General features: G+C 40.1%; 2 gene segments (V, D, J or C); both read right to left on the bottom strand.

Moving 5' to 3' along the window:
* Positions 1 to 1,222: 1,222 nt before the first annotated feature.
* On the bottom strand, positions 1,223 to 13,546 carry LOC144698058 (Ig heavy chain C region-like). The segment is given in 5 exon segments: positions 1,223 to 1,697; positions 2,192 to 2,497; positions 6,110 to 6,421; positions 7,332 to 7,631; positions 13,528 to 13,546. Coding segments are annotated over 5 exon segments (1,329 nt in total).
* Positions 13,547 to 13,579: 33 nt separating this feature from the next.
* Positions 13,580 to 15,333, bottom strand: LOC144698343 (igW heavy chain V region W26-like). The segment is given in 3 exon segments: positions 13,580 to 13,618; positions 14,732 to 15,100; positions 15,227 to 15,333. Coding segments are annotated over 2 exon segments (399 nt in total).
* Between the last annotated feature and the right edge of the window lie 5,567 nt (positions 15,334 to 20,900).

Genomic DNA, 20,900 nt, shown 5'->3' with positions numbered 1-20,900 from the left:
TGTGAGTCTGTCTTTGTCTGTGTGTGTGTATTTGTGTGCGTGTGTGTGTGTGTGTGTGTGTGTGAGCCTGTATGTGTGAGTGTATATTTATGTACTAGTGTTTGTGTGCATTTTTTTCCTGTCAGTGTTTGTGTGTGCGTGTGTTTGTGCCTGTGTGCCTCTGTATGTGTTTGTCTGGGAGAGAGAGAGATCTTGAGTCAGAATGCATGTGTGCCTTTGTTGTGTGTGTGTGCGTGTGTGTGTTTGTTTGTGAGTCCGTGTGTGTGTGTGTTTGTGTGCGTGTGTGTTTATGAGCTTGTGTCAGTGTGTGTGCTTTTTTTATTATTGTTCCACATATCTCTGAACATGAAAAACGTGGCCTGACCGTGAAGGTATGATCGATGGAGAACACTATTCTGTATTCTGTGAATGAATGTGTTTTCTGTGGGGTTCAATGAGACATCAAGCGATAGAATGCAAGAATTAAACAGAAGTACCCAGAAACATTAGGAACATAACTGGAAAAATGGGAAGGATTGAATCAGCAGTTCAGTTTTGGATTATGAGAAATCATTGGCATCTTATGATTCACAAGAACAGGAGATTGAAAAGCGTTTCAAAGATATCATGTTGCACCATGATTGCCATGATTGAAGATTACAATATGAGCGCAGGAATCTAGAAGCCGCCTTGTACCTGAACCCATATCATAGACAGCTGTTGACTTCTAAACCCTCTGCTCTGCGACTGGGAGTTTAGTGAGTTAATGTTCCCCTCTCCACTCCCTCTCGTTGGCTAAACAATTTCCCCTCCGGTTGTCTCTGTTGGGGAGGTGCTGGTACATTGCGTTAACTAATGCCGTCCCCTCTTTCTATGTTGGTTAAGTGGAGTAACATTTAGCGTTCCCGTGTGACCCTCACTTCAGTTCCCAGTGGGTGCGATGCGGCAACTTCCAGCTGGTAGAACTTTGAATGGATGGACATTAAACAGGAACAACGGGATCTAAATGCTGCTGCTGTGTGTGCTGGTGGGAAATGGGACATTGTCAGAATTCACCTCAGCGAGGGGCAAGTTGGTGAAGTAACTTTGCAGAATTCTGTAATGGATGAGAATTATTCTGTCTCTAACCCAGGGTGTATCTGAGCTGGGTGCACTGATTGTACAAGACTCGGGTCTGAGACCTGTAAATTCCCGACATCAACTAAACAGGCCTAACATTAGCAAAACTAGAAAACACAATTAATTAAGTAGCTGTGTATTTAATTCACAATTGGAGGAAAATACTTTATTATTTCTACTAAAGTACGAAATGTAAGCGATAGATTCTCATTGACATGAATTAACGGTGTCCATCAGTGCAAGGGAAATATTCACAAAACTCGGTTTACCGCTGGATTTATCAACCGTTCTGTTGATGATCTTCAAGGGAATCGCTTCATGTCCCACCACACAGGAGTAAGAAGCGCCGCTGGCCCACTCCTCCGCTGCAATGGATAACAGGCTGTACATGAAGAAGGAGTTATTGCCGTTCTCCGCCATCACCTCGGTGTTCTTGTAGTTCCCCGGATTCACCGGCTTGTCATTGATGGTCCACTTGACGAAGATCTCTCGGGGGGAGAAACCTCTCACTAAGCAGCTGAGGGAGATGAATCTCTGAGCGGAGACATCTTCAGCCGGGGGCAGGAGGACAGAGACGGATGGTTCCCGCGGATATTTAGCTGCAAAAAATTTACAATAAATGTCAAAAAAAAAACTGGAGAATTCCAGAGAAAATGACACCGGTGGTTAGATTGTGAGAGAAATGTGTTTTGTTTTGACTTTTCAAGATCTCCATTTTCCACTTTAGGGTCTGACCGGCTTTCTAGCTCGGAGCAGATGTGGATGCAATCATTTACACTGAGAATATGCGGGATTGGATTGGAAAGTTTCATCAGTAACAGGCCATTCGGCGGAACGGTTCTGTGCTGGTGTCTAAACTGTACACCAAGCTCCTCCCACCTTATATCATCAAACCCTGCAGTACAGTTTCTTGTTCATTCACCTACTTATGAATTTACTGCTGGAATGCTTCATGTACGGGCCTAGGGATTTTAGTTAGTGGAATTACCAATCAGACTAGCTCATTAATGCACTGTACACTAATTATTGGTTCTTAAACTTACACTGGGAATTTGCACACTAGCTCACTTATTGATTCATTCTCACCACTTACGTTCTTCCTTGTGGATGGAATTTCTTAAAGGAGTCGGCAGATCCTGATGGCTCACCACGCAGTAGAACTCAGCCCCACTCAGCCAGGCTTGTGTTGAGATATTCAGGTGGCTGACCACGCTGTTAGGATCCTTTCCCGGCTGGACAGCAATCTCTGATTTCAAAGGCTTCTGCTCTTGTGTCCAATTCACGAGGACTCCATAAGGGGCGTTACTCACAATGCAGGTTAAGGTCACTGTCGCCTCCAGTAAGACCTGTTCTATTGGCGGCGGCTGTAGAGTAATTACGGGATCGGTGCAGTCGGAAACTGTGAAGCAGAAATGAATGTCAACCAAAACATCATCTTCAGAATCAGAAACCCAGTATTCAGCTTTCACTCTCACGACGGGAATATTTATTTGACCTCTCCCTGCCATGTAAAGGCCATCATTATTTGAAGGTCAGTGACTTGCAATAATTCCGGGAGACTCCATAACATTCCATGTGTATTTCCAGCCAGAACCACTGGGACTGGATAAACCAAATGCCGGTGCAACAATGTGAATAAATTCAGGTACAATTGTTTTATAGACAGATTATCACACGTCCCGAAATCAAGGAATCAGTGAATGATAGAATGCTCACAGCACAGGAAGAGACCATTCAGCCCTCTATGTCTCTCTGTAAGGATAATGTGCGCCTTAACCCCATTTATCCTCCCCGTTCTGTCACGTGCGATAACATTTTCAAAAAAACAATGTTAATCTCTTTTTTTGAAATGTCAATTGATTCCCAGCCTCAGAAAATCTTGGGGAAAAGGAAAGTGATAATATTTCACAGTGTGAGGAAAATGTTGTCAAAATCGCCTTCCTCAGGATTTTCCTATCCCTAATTTGGAGGACTAAACATTTCTCCCCTTTTCCAATTTCATTAATTAACCGAAACACCGCAATTCGATCACTCATTAGACTTTTGTACTCAAAGGATTGCAGCCGAGACTATGCAAACTGCTATCAGCGCTGCTCAATCTGAAAACAGCAGCAGAAATAAAGTGCACATCTTTGTCGGAATTGAAGTCGTGGGCAATTACCAGTAAAGGCCTGCAGACATCGATCCTACTCACAATGTGATCAATCAATTTCGGATAAAATTAAAACCAATGACTCACTGTCCAACTTTTGAACAAAATGTCACCGTGTTTTGTGAGTTGATGGAATCCTGATCATCGGGGGATTCTGATTCAGAAAGAACATGGGTTCAATCCCCACTCCAGATGTTTGAACACAAGTGTAGCTGATACCAGAAATGTAGTACTGGTCGAGTACTGTATTGTGAGAGGTACCGACTTCAACATCAACTGTTAGGGCCCGGGACTGCCTGCTTTGTCAGTGTGACATCACATTTCCCCAAATTCTCCCAAGTTTTGCGTCGTCCACAAACATTTAAACTGTCCCCTGTAAACCAAGATCTAGATCATTTATATATATAAATATTTACCCACTTAGCTATTGTCCCTTTAATTCCATGATCTATAACTTTCCTCACAGGTCTGTTGTGTGTTGTATCGAAAGCCTTTTGGAAGTCCATATAGACCACATCAACGGCCTTGCCCTCATTAACCATCTTTGCTAACTCTTGAAAAAACTCCAGAAAGTTAGTTATACAGGATTTTCCTTTAATAAATCCATGATGAATCTTCCTAATCAATCTACATTATCCCATATGATATTAATTCCATCCGGAATAATTGTTTCCAGAAGTTTCCACACCACCGATGTTAAACTGACTCGTCTGTAATTGCAGGGCAGACTTTTATAAACTTTGTTGAACAAGAGCGTAATATTTGCAATTCTCCAGTCCTCCAGCACCTCCCCCAAATGCAGGGAACGCTGAAAAATTATTGTCAGTATCTCTGCAATTTCCACTCCCACTTCCCTCAGTTCTATTGGACGCATCTCACCCGGTCCCGGTGCCTTATCAACTTTAAGTGCCAACAGCTGATGCAATTCCTCCTCCTTATCAATTTTAAACCCTTCTAGTGACTGAGTTTCCTCCTCTGTCACCATGGCCTGGGCAACATCTACCTCGTAGGTAAAGACAGCTGCAAAGTATTCATTTAACACCTCAGCCATGCCTCTTGCCTCTATGTGTAAATCTCCTTTTTGATCCCTAATCGGCCTATTCCTCCTCTTACAACCCTTTTACCATTCATATGCTTATGGAATACTTTGGGATTTCCTTTTATGTTAGCTGTCAGTCTTTTTTCATTATCCCTCTTTGCTTCTCGTATTTTCTTTTACACATCCCTTCTGAACCTTCTGCATTCAGCTTGGTTCTCAAATGTATTTGCTACCCGGCACCTGCTGTAAGCACATTTTTTCTTCCTTAACTTAATTTCTATCCCCATTGCCATCCAGTGAGCTCTGGATTGGCTTCTCCTGCCCTTCCCCTTTGAGAGAACATACTTTGACTGTGCCGAAACCATCTCACCTTTGAAGTTAGCCGATTGTTCAGCTACTGTTTTTCCCACCAACCTTTGGTTCCAGTCTATCAGGCCCAGCCCCATTCTTGCCCCATTGAAGTCCGCTGTCTGCAAGTTGACTATTCTTACCCTGGATTGATCAATGTGATTTTCCACCGTCATCCTTAACCTTATGATACAATGATCACTGTCCCCTAAATGCTCCCCTCCTGTCAATTTATTTACTTGGCCCACCTCATTCCCAAGAACGATGTCAGGCAGTGCCTCCTTTCTTCTTGCACTGGACACTGCTGTAGGAAATTCTCCAGAGTATAATCTAGGAATTCTGCTCCCTCACTGCCCCTTACGGTACCACTATCCCAGTATATATTCGGGTAATGAACCCCTCCCCCCTCCATTATAACTACTCGATGATGTTTAAACCTCTCTGTTATTTCCATGCTCCTCTCTATCTTCCCACTGCCTATTCCGGTGTACACATTACACCCAGCAATGTAATTGCACCCTTCTTATTCCTTTGCACCAGCCAAATTGGCACTGTCCTTGAATCGCCTGACACATTTTTTTCTCCAGTATTGCAATATTCTCCTTAACCAAAAACGCCACGACCACCCCACCCCGTTTCTATGCCCTCTCCTGTCTTTTCTGAACATCTTGTAACCAGGAATATTTAACACCCAATTTTGCCCTTCCTTAAGCTTACCGTTATCTCCGTTATCGCCTTAACATCATAATCCCACAAGACAATCTACGACAGTAACTCCCAAATTTTATTAACTATACTCCGTGCATTCACATACATGCAGTGCAACACTGATTTAGGCTTCATTGCATGCTTCCTTCTCCTGACTCCATCTATTAACTGACTATACCCTCTTTGAGTGTTAGCTCCCTCTCCCAGAATTCCATGCACCCTGGTATTACTCTCTGACATTCACTCCTTGTTCCTACGCCCCTCCTGAGTTACTTTGAACCATCCCCAGCAGCAAAACCAAAAATGTTATTTAGTTCTAAAATCCAAATATTGCTGGAAATCTGGGAAAAAAAATCTAAATGATTAGCCAAAGTGTGTCTGTTTGCTGGACAACATGCGTCCCTCAACATACAGAATGAAATCAATTAATAAATAAATAAATCCAGTCAGCATCATGTCCCAGTTTATAGGAAACTGTTGTACAGCAAATCGCTGCTGAATATTCTACTTTACGACAATGAGCACATTTTCACGGTCATTCATTGGCTGTTAAGTGTTTTAGGACAATCTGATGCTGATAAAGACGCTGTGTAAATGATAGGATTACTTCAGTGTGTTTGTGTTTCCTTTGGAAGGAAACGCAAGCGGGCAAATTGGCAAATGGGAGACATTCTCTGAATTTTAATCATTCAAAAATAATTCTTGGCTTGGACAGAGATTGGCACCAAGAATGGCCTTGAAATTTCTTGGGTTGTGTCTCTTACCATCAGGTTTGGTGATGTTTCGGCTTTGAGTGACCCCTTTATGAGTGACCAGGCAGGTATAGAGCGTGTGACTGAACCAGTCCCCAGCGGGGACTGTCAGCTGACTGGTCGCTGAGAAGTTCCCGTTCACTTCAAAGCCGGGAGAGGTGACGAAGCCCGAGACCATGGCCTGTCCATTCTTCATCCACTTCACGTTGATTGAATTTGGACGGAAATCAACGATTGAACAGACGATGGTTGCAAATCTGCTGCTTGTGATTTCTTCACTGGGACTCACGGTGAGGAGAACAGTTGGATGATGCACCACAATATCTGCAAGAAAATTCATATTATTTGGAAATAATTTTGCTTCAAATCAAACAATTAAAAACTGTAAAACTATTTACATAAAATCCACAGGACAGAACCAGGCCAGCCGGCCCCATAGTTCAATGCTGGACTTTAGGATCCACAAGAACTTCCTCTCACTCTACTTCATCTTGCAGTATAAAAACCACCTTCTTTACAATCTCCCTCATGTATCTATTAAGATTCCCCTGAACAGGGTCTCAGTAACGTCTCACCTAGAAGAAGTCCCACATTCTGCTCATCCTTGGTGTAAAGAAGATTCAGAGTCGCCAATTGTTTTTTTGTTAACATTCTGTTGTAAACATGACTCTAATTCTTGTGTAATCTGTCAAATTATTTCAGAAGTCTGAGGACCTTTATTCGGTCCCACCACAGATTTTTATTTTGTCGAGAATAGACCACCAGCCTATTCGCTGTTACTTGACAGATGTAATCCATCAGCTCTGGTATTGTCCTTGTAAGTAGTTTAGCTCCTATTGTGACGTCCCTGTAGCATTCTCCTCACGTGGAAACCAGAACTACATACAGTATACTCGGTGTGATATGGAGGGGATAACTGCACACAGTACACCTATTGTGATGTGGAGACCTTAATTATACACAGTACACTACGTTGTGATGTGGAGAACAAAACTGTCCACAGTACAATAACTGTGATGCGGAGAATACAGGTATCCACAATACACTAAGTGTGATGTGGAGAATACAGGTATCCACAATACACTAAGTGTGATATGGGCACCTAAACTATACACAATACTCTCACTCAATTCTAACCCATGTGATGCAGAATTTGAACATAACTCATTTGCTGACCACGTTTACCCTTCACCCAGCCCCGGCCCTGCCGCCCTGTGCATCCCACAACACGAACCTGGCATTTCCTTCACCCAGACCGAGTCGCTCCGTCGAACCTCGCAGTAGATTGTGCTGCTTCCCACCTCTGATTCGGTGATGGTTAACTGGCTGCTCAGGGTGTGGGTCCCCTTCTTGTTCAGCACTGATGGGTAAGTCTTCAATCCAGCTGTGATCGTCTCTTGATCTTTCTTCCAGGAAACGCTGGTGATTTCGGGGGAGTAGTCCGCAGCCAAACAGCCGTAGGTCACGGAGCCAGCAGTGTTTGATTGTTCACAGGAGGAGAGGAGGGCGTAGAGGGTGGGGGGAGACGATGTCGCTGGGAAAGAAGAGTCAATTAAACAAGTTAAAAATTTGATTCGTGCTTATGAAATAAGCAAATTGTTCGAAGTTTAAGATTGGTATCATTTATTTCCAAAATACTCTGATCATAAACTGCATTTAGGAGTTGATATGCCCAACGGGACACGCCGCCATGATGGCCAGTCTTGTACACAAGATGAGGCACAAGTCGGAAAAGGGAAATACTGCACATGAGGCCACATAATTGCGAGTTAAATAAGGGATATTGTAACCTGGGCTTCCTCCAGCCCTTGCTCATCTGCTGAGGAAAACATCAATCATTCCTCAAACATTTTCACTTTAGACCCTTCCCCATTATTTCCACTGAGCTCTCGCTTAAAGTATTTTACTATCAACCTCTTATCACCAGCAAATGACTATTTTAATACAGCAACATTTAGCTATCTCTAGGCCAGGATGGCCGATTATCCTCCATGAAGGACATCAGTGGGCCAGAGGGGTTTTTAAACTAATCTATTCTAGTTTCATGTTCAACATGTTGTTGTTTTCAGGGGATAAACTTGGATGATGCTTGGCAGCATTTGCTCTAAAGATTCTGTAACTCCGACCGGTGGATCGACTAGGTTCATTACTTACAGACAAACTTTTAGCACTTTTATAAAGCATGACCCAGAGTTGTTCAATGAGACTATTTGATAGCATGGACGGTTGGCTTTCGGCCAATCACAATTCAGAATTAACTCTCCAAAGCTGTCAATGCTCAATGTGTTTACAAATAATCCATTATTATCAGCTATTTTTGTTAGATAAAAAGATAGATAGATACATAGGTAGATAGATAAATAGAGAGTTAAAGAGATCGGTAGATAGATAAATAGACAAACAGATAGATAGATCGATCGATCGATCGATAGAGAAAGAGAGAGAGACAGGCAGATAAACAGATGGATGGATGGATAGATAGATAGATAGATAGATAGATAGATAGATAGATAGATAGATAGATAGATAGATAGATAGATAGATAGATAGATAGATAGATAGATAGATAGATAGATAGATAGATAGATAGATAGATAGATAGATAGATAGATAGATAGATAGATAGATAGATAGATAGATAGATAGATAGATAGATAGATAGATAGATAGATAGATAGATAGATAGATAGATAGATAGATAGAAAGAAGATAGAGACAGACAGACAGACAAACAGATAGACAAGGTAGGCAGGTAAACAGATAGATAGATAGATAAACAGATAGATAGATAGATAGATAGATAGATAGATAGATAGATAGATAGATAGATAGATAGATAGATAGATAGATAGATAGATAGATAGATAGATAGATAGATAGATAGATAGATAGATAGATAGATAGATAGATAGATAGATAGATAGATAGATAGATAGATAGATAGATAGATAGATAGAGTGATAGAAGATAGAGACAGACAGACAGACAAACAGATAGACAAGGTAGGCAGGTAAACAGATAGATAGATAGATAGATAGACAGACAGACAGACAGACAGACAGACAGACAGACAGACAGACAAACAGATCGATATATGGATCTTTGCATCGATGGATGGAAAAACGGATGCATGAATAGATACATGTTCAGAAAAAGGCGTTTCATCTACACTGCACAATCAAATGTTCACAGTTCACAGACTGTTCTGATTAGATACAAGAGAGAAGAACATTGAAGTTCCACATCAAATTCACAGCTCTAGTAAAGCCCTTAGGACAACAGTAAAACTGCCTCTATGATAGTTCATCAAATGTCCTTAGGGCAGTTGGAATCTGGTTGTGCATTGAGTTAAGTTAAATTCATATTTTTCCAGCTTTCATTCCCACAGTAGTTTGCATTAGACAAGGAGTAAGGCACCATACTGTCCAATTAAGCTGCACAATTTATTTCCAGATTCGATCATATCGCAGAAGGTAACGTTACAGTCACTTCATTTAACTGTCCTGAAATTGATCTTTAGGTCAGGACAATCTGATTCAAATATTATCTGTTATTGAAAATGTTTAATCATCATCCCTTCATCAGAAACTTGGCTTTTTTTTTAGAATGAAATGTGCTTCAAATTAATGATCTGCTACTTCATTGGAGGAATTAAGGCATTTAATTTTACATACCTAATTCGGAGTACTCACGGCCAATGTGTTTGATAGTGGTTAAAGTTCCTTGAACATTGAGAGTGCCAACACGCTCATGTCAGATACAGAACAGGTGAATTATACTAAAACTCTCTTTGCACAGTCCTGTGAAGCGCTGTGTTTCAGAAATAGTAATGGTGGGATGCATTCTAAAACGCCCTCTATTCCGCATTGTTAGTTAAAACTTGCGCTTAGACTGGACCATCAACAAACCACCGGCTCTGATACAGCAAACACTGAACAGGAAAAATATCTTTCTACACGTTGCATTCCTTCTGAATTCAACAAACTGGGATACTGATCTTATTTATGAGACACCTTCTCAAACTTAAGAACAGACTTGCACCTTCCTCGGATATACAAACTTCTTATATAATGGTTCGAAATTAATTCCCTGAAATACAGGAGAATGAACCAGAAAGTTCACAAACAGCCAGCAGGCTTCTGATTCTCGCACAGTGACCACGCACATAGAAACAGAACAGACATAAACAATGCAAAAATCATTCTATTAAAGATAGATTTCTCCAGTATCCATTAATCCGTTTGAATAGATTAAAACTTCTGTAAATTTATGACCACGTCACTTCTTTGAAATGAAGCTGATTCTAAATTGAAAAACTCCCTTTGAGGGGCTGCAATATCTCCCTGTCTGTGTACAGTTTTCACAACAGCCTTAGAGTTAGTTTGGCTGAGAACAGGTTCATCAAAATAATTTACATTCATGGTAATTTATGTCTATAACAGGGACATTGTAACAGAACAAGAATTTAACAAATCGGGAGATAATTACACTGAAATCCGATTATTCACTGACATAATTTCAGAATTATGTGTAAGCATTGAAACTGCTGAGGCAATACACGAAGGTAATTAATTAAATTGTACAAAAACATCCAAAGGAGCTGAAGGCAGCTGAGTAAGAAACATGTTGCTTTCCAAGTTAACTGAAAATAATTTTTAAAATTCTCCAACCATGAGTTTTAACTTTAATCCTGGACTCAGCGCAGCACATTTGAGAGATTTTTTTTGTAATGAGTTTGCACTGATCTTAGATTCTATTTTCACATTGTTGATATTTTACCCTATTATGCCAAGTTAGTTAATAATTTTATTCTTCTTCTGATTTGTCTCTTGTTAATAATCGGCTTAATTAAATTAAGGTGACATTTCTTAAATTAAACAAATAATGAGATACACATTCGGACAAATATATTATCTTACTTTTAATAAATTAAGATGATCAAAAATTTATAAGAATGTGCTCCTATAACTACACCCGTGTAAGCTTTTCATGTTTGTAACTATGTTGGCAAGACATAAAAGCACTTCTGTTCTAAACGTGTATTTCACATGATAGAATTATAAGTGGGCAGCTTAACATTGTTCAAACACTATCCGGGTACTCAAATCGGTAATAAAAAAATGGATTGCGATATCCTCTAGTCACTAAAGCAGGACTCCGGAGTTTAAATATCATCCCACATTTCAACAGCATTTTTATTTTTAACAATTAATGTAGCCCTGGCAGTTTGTCGCCATTTTCGGAGCCTCCCCTAGATAATAATACAGCCAAGTTTCGATATACCATTCCCGTAATCCACATAATGCACGTAAATGAGTTTTAAATATATAATGAACATAAAATGCTGCGGATGCTGGGAATCTGATATAAAAACGGAAAATGCTGGCAAAACTCAGCACGTCTGGCAGCATCAGTGCAGAGAAAAACAGAGTTAACGTTTCGAATCGGTATGACTCTTCTTCAGATCTCTGCTTCTCCATGGACAGATGCTGCCAGTCCTGTTGAGTATTTTTTTCAGCAATTTCTGTTTAAATATATAATGCTACTTATTGAAATTAAGATCCACAACCATCAATGCAGAACTGAGAGATAACAGTTCCTCTGCATCACCTGAGACACTGAAACTCCACGAGCAAAAAGAACAACGATTTTAATGAGAATTAAAGGTAGCTTCCATTTAATTCAACCCGTATATCTCACAGCTTTGCAAGATTGGTGGCTGTTCTTCAATTCAGAAGTTACATTTAAAACTAAGCCAACCTGCTTCAATTGCAATGTTTGTCCATCTACAGCCTTATGCATTTTGGACTTTCTCTGAATTTGAATAGAATTATTGAGCAATTCATTAACTGTAAACTGTTTAAGATTGGTTTAGTGATAATGGTCTAAATTTGAAGGAACAACGCTGTTTGGCTGCACAGCAAAGGTTCAGCAACCCGGCAGATATATAAAATTAGCTAGCTGCAATTTACAAAACGCATTTAATATTGATAATTAATTTGCACCTTTCAACTTGTGTAAAACAGGGAGGAACCAATTAATTTAAAATCCCTGTTTGAACTAAACACTGCAGTGCGATCAGTGTGTATTATATTAAAAAAAAACAATGGAAATTGCTGGAACCTCTGCATTTGTCCAGCTGCTATTAATTGTGCTGCGTTTTGCAGCAGAGTTGTGGATAGCACAAATTATCTGCTAAATGTCTATCAATACTATTTTTTATTGTTGTAATCTTGGGAAATATTGCTGCATTATAGCCGTTTGAGTTATATTCATTTAACTCCTCATCACAGTTCAAATTCGCTGGTTATGCACTTTAACATTGCAGTGTTACTTCAAGCATTAGGTAGGAGTATCGGGTGCAAAATATTAATTGTTAAATCTGCAATTAGCACTAAAATAAAAATGCATCAATATATCTATCAATATTGATTTAAAAGCCTGCCTGCTTTGTAACTATAACCCTCCTTCATAATGGTTTAATCAGATGTGATCGACATTACATGTTTTAGAATCACAAAACAGGTCCATGAGCTGTAACTGTTCAAAGTAACCCAGGACCATACTCTCCTCAGCACTTAACATGAAATCACAACACCGAGGGACTGAATCCAACAACTGCTTAATTACCTAAGTCGTTTCAGCAGAATCAGGTGCAACATTTCAAATAAACCTCAATACATCGCACCGAAGTTGCCTTTCATTGAATAAGTCATTTATTGAAATAAACAGAAATATGAAACCATGGCAGAAGAATTATATTTCGATGGATCGTGTTTAATGCATTGTGTTGATTTTCACGGTATATTTTAGTAATATCGGGCGATATTACTGCATTTTAATGTTTCAATTTGTTTTCATTTAAACCAGACCCAGGCAGGAAATTTGTTAACTCTGTTGTTCTTAGTTATGGTAGCATTTCACTTATTTAAGATGAACATTCGTCAACATTATATTGATATTTCTCAGCGCAGTTAACACAAATAAACATGATAAGCATTTATTTTAAAACCCATAGTTTAATATGACATTTTTGTACTTGATAGCACTCGGTTTCCTGTCTACAATGTTATTTCCAACACTTTTAAACAAAATGTTTTCAGTCGATTAGAAAACTTGCAGCAATCAGATGTCACCGAGATTAAATATGGTAGAAACACCAAACTGTTTAGCAAAACTCATGTATTTAAAGTAAGCCAAGCACAAAGCCTCATCAGCAGACAAAAGGCAAATCACTCAAACAAGACCCCCAGAGCATTTTTTTTTTGCCGAGAAGCAGGAGAATTGTTCAATCCCTTTGCAGCATAATTCAATGAAACATTTTAAACACAGAATGCAAAGTTTCGGTTAACACATTAATGACTAAAATAAACAGAAATGTGAAACAATGAAGCAAATCCAACAGCACAGAATGAAGGCATGTTTCTTACCTGCAGTCACCGTCACCATGGTCCCTTGTCCCCAGTAGCCAGGATAGTCACAGTGTTACACTCGCTGGTCTGGGTCACACAATAACCAGTTCTGCACACAAGGGGAGAAATTCAATATTAATTTAAATGTTAAGAACCGAGAGGCAAAGTAAAATCATAATCGACTTTATCAAAAAAGTAAAATTGTGAATTATTTTTTAAAACTTTATAAATTACACTGTTTTATTTGTATTTCACAGAGTAACTGATGATCATGCATTGAAATCAACAACCAATGATTTAATAATTGACACTTTAGCACCTCTTGAAACCTGTCAGTTGGAGAGTTCCAGGCACAGATAGGGCTTTGTTTAATATAGTTGTATTGTAAGAAAAAATGCATTGACCCAAATGCAATCAATTAGCCCCGATGAGGTTTTTGCATTAACAGTAACGGCTGTGCCATCCAGTTGTATCACTGTGAGACGCACCATGTCAGAAACTGTGGCGGACAGGTAAATGTGAAATACAGAGATTCAAATCCACAGCGGTGTGAGAAACCTGATTCTGAATACTGTAGCAATACATCATTGTGATATTTCAGTTAGAACTCTTCATTATGTTAATAAAGCGGATCGAAATAAGCCTTTAACATCTATGCCCCTATTTAGCAAGACAATCAAAATTAGTAAAAACGGAGACTTTTATACATTTTTCGTAATTCAGTGTTCCTTCAAACCCTTATTGTTGGTCATATTTATTTTCTTTGACTTTCCTGGTGTGATACTGATCGCAGATTTGATCAAAGTCCCTCTCCGGGGTATTTGTATGAGGAGTTCGCTATACACAGCACCGTGACCCACTGTAGTACCACAATGACACGCACCAGCACAAATACTGCTCTCACTCACTGATTGTTGCTCCAAGAAATAAAACCTTTCAGTCAGCAGAAGATTTGCAGATTTTGATTACATTTCATCGAAGAGTTTTACTCAGGAGCAGAACTTTAGGCTAAAATTATCCCCATTCACATAATAATTTGCCAATATTTCCATTTGGCTCCTGGTCGTCAGTTGTGCACATTCTAAGCGGTAACTATGCTCTTTAATATACAGAGTTAGTCAATATTTTGTTTTTATTCTTCGCCACTTTATTGCTTTGGAAAATGTAACTTTTCAATCTTGGTTGAATCACATCTCTTAACCTATTTTGAGCTAATACTGACCTATGATTCGCTGTAATTATTCCTCTGCGGTTTCTGTACGAGCTCTGGACTTGTTCATGTCGCCGTGGTCTCTTGCACAGTAATACCTCGCGGTGTCGTCGGGTCTCAGATTTTTGATCTCAATGTAAGTTGTGGACGAGGTTCTTGATGGGATGATTCGACCTTCAACCCCAGGCGCGTAATACGTGGTTGACGAGGGTTTGTAGAAAGCAAGGAGCCACTCCAGCCCTTTCCCAGGAACCTGTTTAACCCAGTTCACATAGTAGCTGTCCAGACTGAACCCGCTCACTGAACAGGACAGTTTGCGAGATTCTCCGGGCTTGGCGGTCTCTGAAGCCGGCTGGGTCAGCACGATGGCGGATTGGACATCTGTTAGCGAATGGAAAAAATGTAATTACATTAGAAAACAATCAAATCAGTAAATGTAAATAGCAACACGATATCAGACAAGAAGCAGACTTCTATTGTATCAACCATAAAGTCAGGAATACTCACAGGTGGAGCAAGCCAAGAAGAAGCAAAGGCACAGCGCAAATCCCATCCTTCAGTCTCTGGGTATAACTGACTTGGGAGCGTGACTCTCCGTCGCAGCGACACCTGCGGATTGTGAACCCAGAGCTGAACCGTCCCGCTATTTATACCGGCTAGAGTCAAATAAGAGAGAGAGAGAGAGCTGGATAATGGGAGTCACTCTCCTCCCCCAGTTAACAGCCTGACTCCTCCTCTCTTTTCCTGTCTGGGTCCAGCTGTATAAACAATTATTAACCATTAATATTCCGTGTTCCACAAATGTACGTTTTTTGATTGTCTATTTATCCTTTGGGTTGTGATACTCTCTCTCCAAAGCAGGTTTAGTTTTAAATTGATTCAGGGCGAACCTTTATATTCCCAATAAACACCTCACATGTGCTCAGTGTCCAATTCCTCTCAGATGGACCTAAACGCTCCCATGGAATTATTTCGAAGGTGAAGGGAGAGATCCCCTGGGGCCAATATTTCTCCTTCAGCCAACATCCCAAAATCAGCTTATCTGGTGATTTATCACAGTGCAGTTTGCTGGATCTTCCTATGCGTAAATTCACGGTCGTCTTTCCTTGCAATACAATGGTGATTATATGTTTATAAATAAACAAATCTTCATTGCCTATAAAGTGCTTTAAGGTGTCCTGTGGTTGTGAAATGCACTGTTTAACTGCAAGTCTTCTTTATTTCCATTTTCCCCTATCTGTGGTCTAAAAGTTGCAAATGTTACTGATATTTGTCCAGAGAAAGCGATTATAGTTGTCCTAGGACATCGACAGTTTCGGAATAATGTCACTTAATTTCAGATATAATCCATCGTGAAATATGAATCTTCGCTTTAAAACAATTCCCGGTGAATCAATTTTCCACTGGATCTCAGTTCACCAGTGTGAATATTGTTCTTTCATTTCACACTGAACGATTCTAAATGGGATTGGTTGAGATTTACACCGAGGAATGTTTGTGTGATGAGGCTGAAACAGTCCAGCCGAACACTGTTTAGTTAAGAATTAAATCACCATGTCTACCTTTCTAATTGATGTGACATATTTATCCCACAAACTATGGGGAAATATTTAGCAATGCAGATAAAACAATATCGATCTGGGTGACCCCACTAAAGCATAAATTATATTCAGAGATTTGGGGCATCACGAGTTTGATTTTTTTTTTGATGTTGTTAATTTTCACCAAGGAAGATAAATCATTGAATTTATGGTGATATCAAACCTGTTGTGTTCAGCTTTTCAGGTGCCAAGACTAAATGTATAACGGGTTACATGTGAAAATATAAAGCCTGCCATTACAATTATACTAAAATTTCAGTGAATAATTTGAGTTCTCAGTCAGTCTCCAGATTGGGATTGTAACTCTGCCGTCTGCAGACCATTGGGTAAATTACAAAATTATTAAATGAATCAAACATTAGTATCAGAGTAGTTCATGTGTTCTTTATATCTGTGTGATACCAGCACAGCTGGCATTCCCTGTTACAGGATTGTAAAAGAACTTCCCAATTATCGGAATCAAATTGGCCTTAAATAATTAAAATCGCAAACTCATTGTATTGTTGTATTCACATTTAGTCTGTTCTGCACCTGCCATACACAAAACGCAGTTTCCTTAATATCATCTCATAAGAAATGCAATTTAGATTAACATTGCCTAACGATTCATTTGCTGATAAATTTATTCCCAGTTTGTTGAACAACACGTTCATCCCATATCTCTGCCCAACAGGCAGTGACAGGAATCCAGCATTCCACCATCAGGGAGGAGCAATAATTCACATTTCAATTTACAGGAAACATCTGTGGCTGCTGTGCAGAGAATTCAACAATCAGTTTCCTGCCCGCTGATCAAATATAGCAAGGCAACAAGAACCCAGGTGTTAGCAAAGGAACCTATTTATACACAGATCTTCCCAGCAACAATGTGCCCAAACAGTCCAGGCTCATCTTCATTGGGTATATGGACGTTCATTTCGAATGAATTCATAACTTGAGATTGATTCCCAGAAACTGTATCCTCTCTGAAGTACCAGTGTATGAATCCTAGGAAAGATTCTCAGGTCATGAGGCAATTGTGACAGAAACCAAAGGAATGATTTCGAGACCCTGGGGCCTATCTGACGCTCCAGGGAGCACAAATCCTGAATGTGATTCCTAGAGACTGGGGGATATCAGAAGCATCAGGGAGCATAAATCCTGGGGTTAGTATCAAGCACCTGGGCCCAGCAGACTCACCAGAGAACATAAACGCTGGGAATTGTCCCCAGAACCTGGATTTTCTGATGTATGGCCGTTTAGTTGTTCAAAATCTGGGAATTGTTTCTAGGTGCAGGGATTATCTGATACGAAGTGCCCTTTAATCACACGTCATATTAATGATTCCCAGGGGCTGGTCCCAAGTCACACAGACACACATTGAATCACAAGCCCTGGGCAGTATCTCCAGATGCTGGGCCTATTTGACACAGGCAGTCAAGCGAGCACAAACCCTAGGAATGATTATTTGTTACTGGTCCTATATGACACCGACAGACATGGGAGCAGAAACCCAATTAATTATTCCCTGTTTCTGGGTCTACATGACATAGGCAGTGGACTAAAACTCCCATCCATCTCTTTGTCACCTCTAGACCTGAATATTCCAATGGTTTCCTGACCATCCTCCCAGAGTCCACCTTCCATAAATAGGAGCTCAAGCTAAATGCTCTTGCCCGTACCCTAATGCACACAAGTCCCGTTGGCCCATCAACTCTGTTCTCCCTGATCCACGGCGGCTCTCGGTTAAGTAATACAACAGTAATAAGAATATCACCGTTGTTAAACTCCCTCCCTGGCCTCCACCACCTCTCCCCCGACCTCACCACCACCACCTCCGTCCCTGTCAGGTCCTTCAGCCTCACAATCCTCCGAGATCCCTTCCCTCCTCGAATTCTCACATCTTTTGCATCCGTGAATTTTTTCACTTGTTGCCTACTGCCTTGGCCCTAAGCCATGGAATTCACTCTTAAACCCCTTCTCCCTCTCTCCTCCTTTACGATCCTCACTATAAGTTACATCGTTGACCTAATGTATGGTCATCCGTCCTTGTGTCTCCTTACGTGACTCGGTGTCAAACCTGGCCTGTTAGTGGTCTGGTGAGTCAACGTGGAGCGATTTACAACATTAAAAGGGCTATATAGTTGCAAATAGCTGTTGGATATAATTCGATTTCTTTCTGACTGAAGGAAATTATAAGTGTTTTATGAATCTCAGGTCACGTATAGTGAGATTCTCACTTTTACTGCAACATGCCGAAATCATTACAAGGTCCCGTGAGATGCGTTGATGATCAACTAACAATCTGTCACAAAGAACAATGTGTTCATACACGTTATGCATGCTCCGATTTAATCACCTTTACAAATGATTTCTGAGGACAGACAGAAATTGCCTTGGTAACACAATGATCATTTACCTTTGCAGAATTCGCATAGAAACATTAAGAATGATGTGTTTAGACAAACAGGCACAGGCACACAAGTAAACAAACAGACACACAGAGATACAGGCAGACAAACACAGACGTATAAACACACACACACATACACACACACATACACACACAAACACACACACAAATGTTCCCTGATCAAAATTCCTCCCTTCAATTAACGCCAATAAATGTACATTAATATAAATTAACAGGGTTTGAACTACGTTGTCCTTTTCCTAATGTTTCTTTGCGCAACAAAGCTTCACTCAGACGGAATTCTTTGCATTTTTTATCCTTTGCCACCCCCTGTAGAATGTAATGATCTTTTATGTCATTGTAGCTTGTTTTTAGATGCGTTAATATAAGAGACAATAACTGATGAAGGCATTTTCCAGTAACATCAATGGCAATCTTTCGCCTCCAGGTGGCAGTGCTAGCGCGATTGCTTCGATGAAAACATACATACACTGCCTCAATTGTTACTCCTCCATAGCATGTCTATATTTATATCACAGCAGACCTTCACTCAGTTATTGCTGGTTCTACTTCATTCACAGATGTTGACATTTCTGTCGAGGCCGACATTTACTAGCCATACCTAATTGCCCTGGAGTGTGTGGCATAAATCCAAAAACAGTGCTGGTGGGAAGGGAGCTCTGGGGTTTTGACTCAATAACAACGAAGGAAAAAAATCTATATTTCCAAATCAGAATACTGTGTGTGACTTGGAGAGGTACTAGCAGGTGTTGGTGCTCCCATTCACCTGCTGTCCTTGTCCTTCTCTGTCGCAGAGCTCTCGGGTTCTGAAGATGCTGTCGAAGGATTTATCAGAACGGGGTGAGGAGCTTCCGTTATGTGGAAAAACGATAGAAATCGCATCCTAGAGCAGAAAAAGTTAAGAGATGTTTTGAAGGAAGTGTTCAAGTTTCTGAAGGATTTCGCAAGGCCATAACCTGACCATGTCTCCGTCCATATTATACTGGGTCCAGTCACGGATATTAGTGCAATAAACTCTGTGCCAATCCATCCTTTATACTAGGCACTTTTTCAGTTATTGCTGCACTGAAGCAGGTGTCTGGTTATATTGCACTCATCCATGTCCTTATTTATATTACACTAGACCCTTTCTCCTTTATTTTTGCACTATTTTATGCCCACCTTTAAATTGCATGAGGCCATCTCCCTGTTTATATTCTACGGCGTCTGCCATAGTCATTCATGCACTAAACAGCTTAGAGTGCAGGAGTCCTTATCGCTGTTTATGTTAAATAAGGCCCCTTTTCTGTTATGACAGCACTGGACACTCTGTTTAAATTAATCTATTGCCAATGTCAGTTATTGTGGTACAGCAATTTTTTTCTGTGTTAGGTAAATAGACAGATGGATGAAGGGAGAGGCATGTCTCATAATAATTAAAGGACATATATTTGACTGGGTGGGAGGATGGATTTTTGTTTGTTGGAAAAATACGTTTAGTCTTGGTCACAGCCATGAGGAGCTGTGTACAATTTCTCATTGCTCTGGTGTTATGTAACAGTTTTGTTGAAAGTACTGGTCGAATCTTATGACAATGTCGGAAATTTGAACTGGGTTGAGGGACTGAAGGAAAGGTGAGCCAGAGTGCACTGCAGTTTATACTGATTAGTGGAAATCTCTGTTGTGGCTATTGTACACCGTGTTTTAATGTTAAGGAATGTTTCTCCTGAGGTCCTTCACATTCACGTTTTCCGTGGCTACTGGTTGTGTGACCGAGCCTGAACATATATATATTTATATGCATCTATTTGTGTCTGTGAGTATGTCCATACAAAACACAACATCCCTAATGTTTGCAAGTTACATCCCCAAAGATGTAACTTCACCAGTTATTTTCACAGCATTTAATTCCCTTTCATTAAAAATGCTTTGAGTGGAATATAAGTGTAAATTTGTTTGTTGATACGTTTCTATCAACAACAGTACGAACGTCGACATTTTCACGATAGCAGTAATGGCAACGATTGGCCACCAGGTGACAGTGCAAGTTGGTTTGCCTAAATTATACCAAACCAGCACTGCCTCAGGCGGCAATAATTGAAAAAGGGCCTAGTGTAATGTAGGGATGGGCATGGATGGTTTATATTACATTAGACAGTCTCTAATGTTTTACTTGTTAATTATCGAC

Source organism: Cetorhinus maximus, chromosome 23 (assembly GCF_964194155.1).
Source record: "Cetorhinus maximus chromosome 23, sCetMax3.hap1.1, whole genome shotgun sequence".
NCBI lineage: Eukaryota > Metazoa > Chordata > Chondrichthyes > Lamniformes > Cetorhinidae > Cetorhinus > Cetorhinus maximus.
Note: the sequence above shows the minus strand (reverse complement) of the source record. Positions and strands in the feature narration are given on the sequence as shown.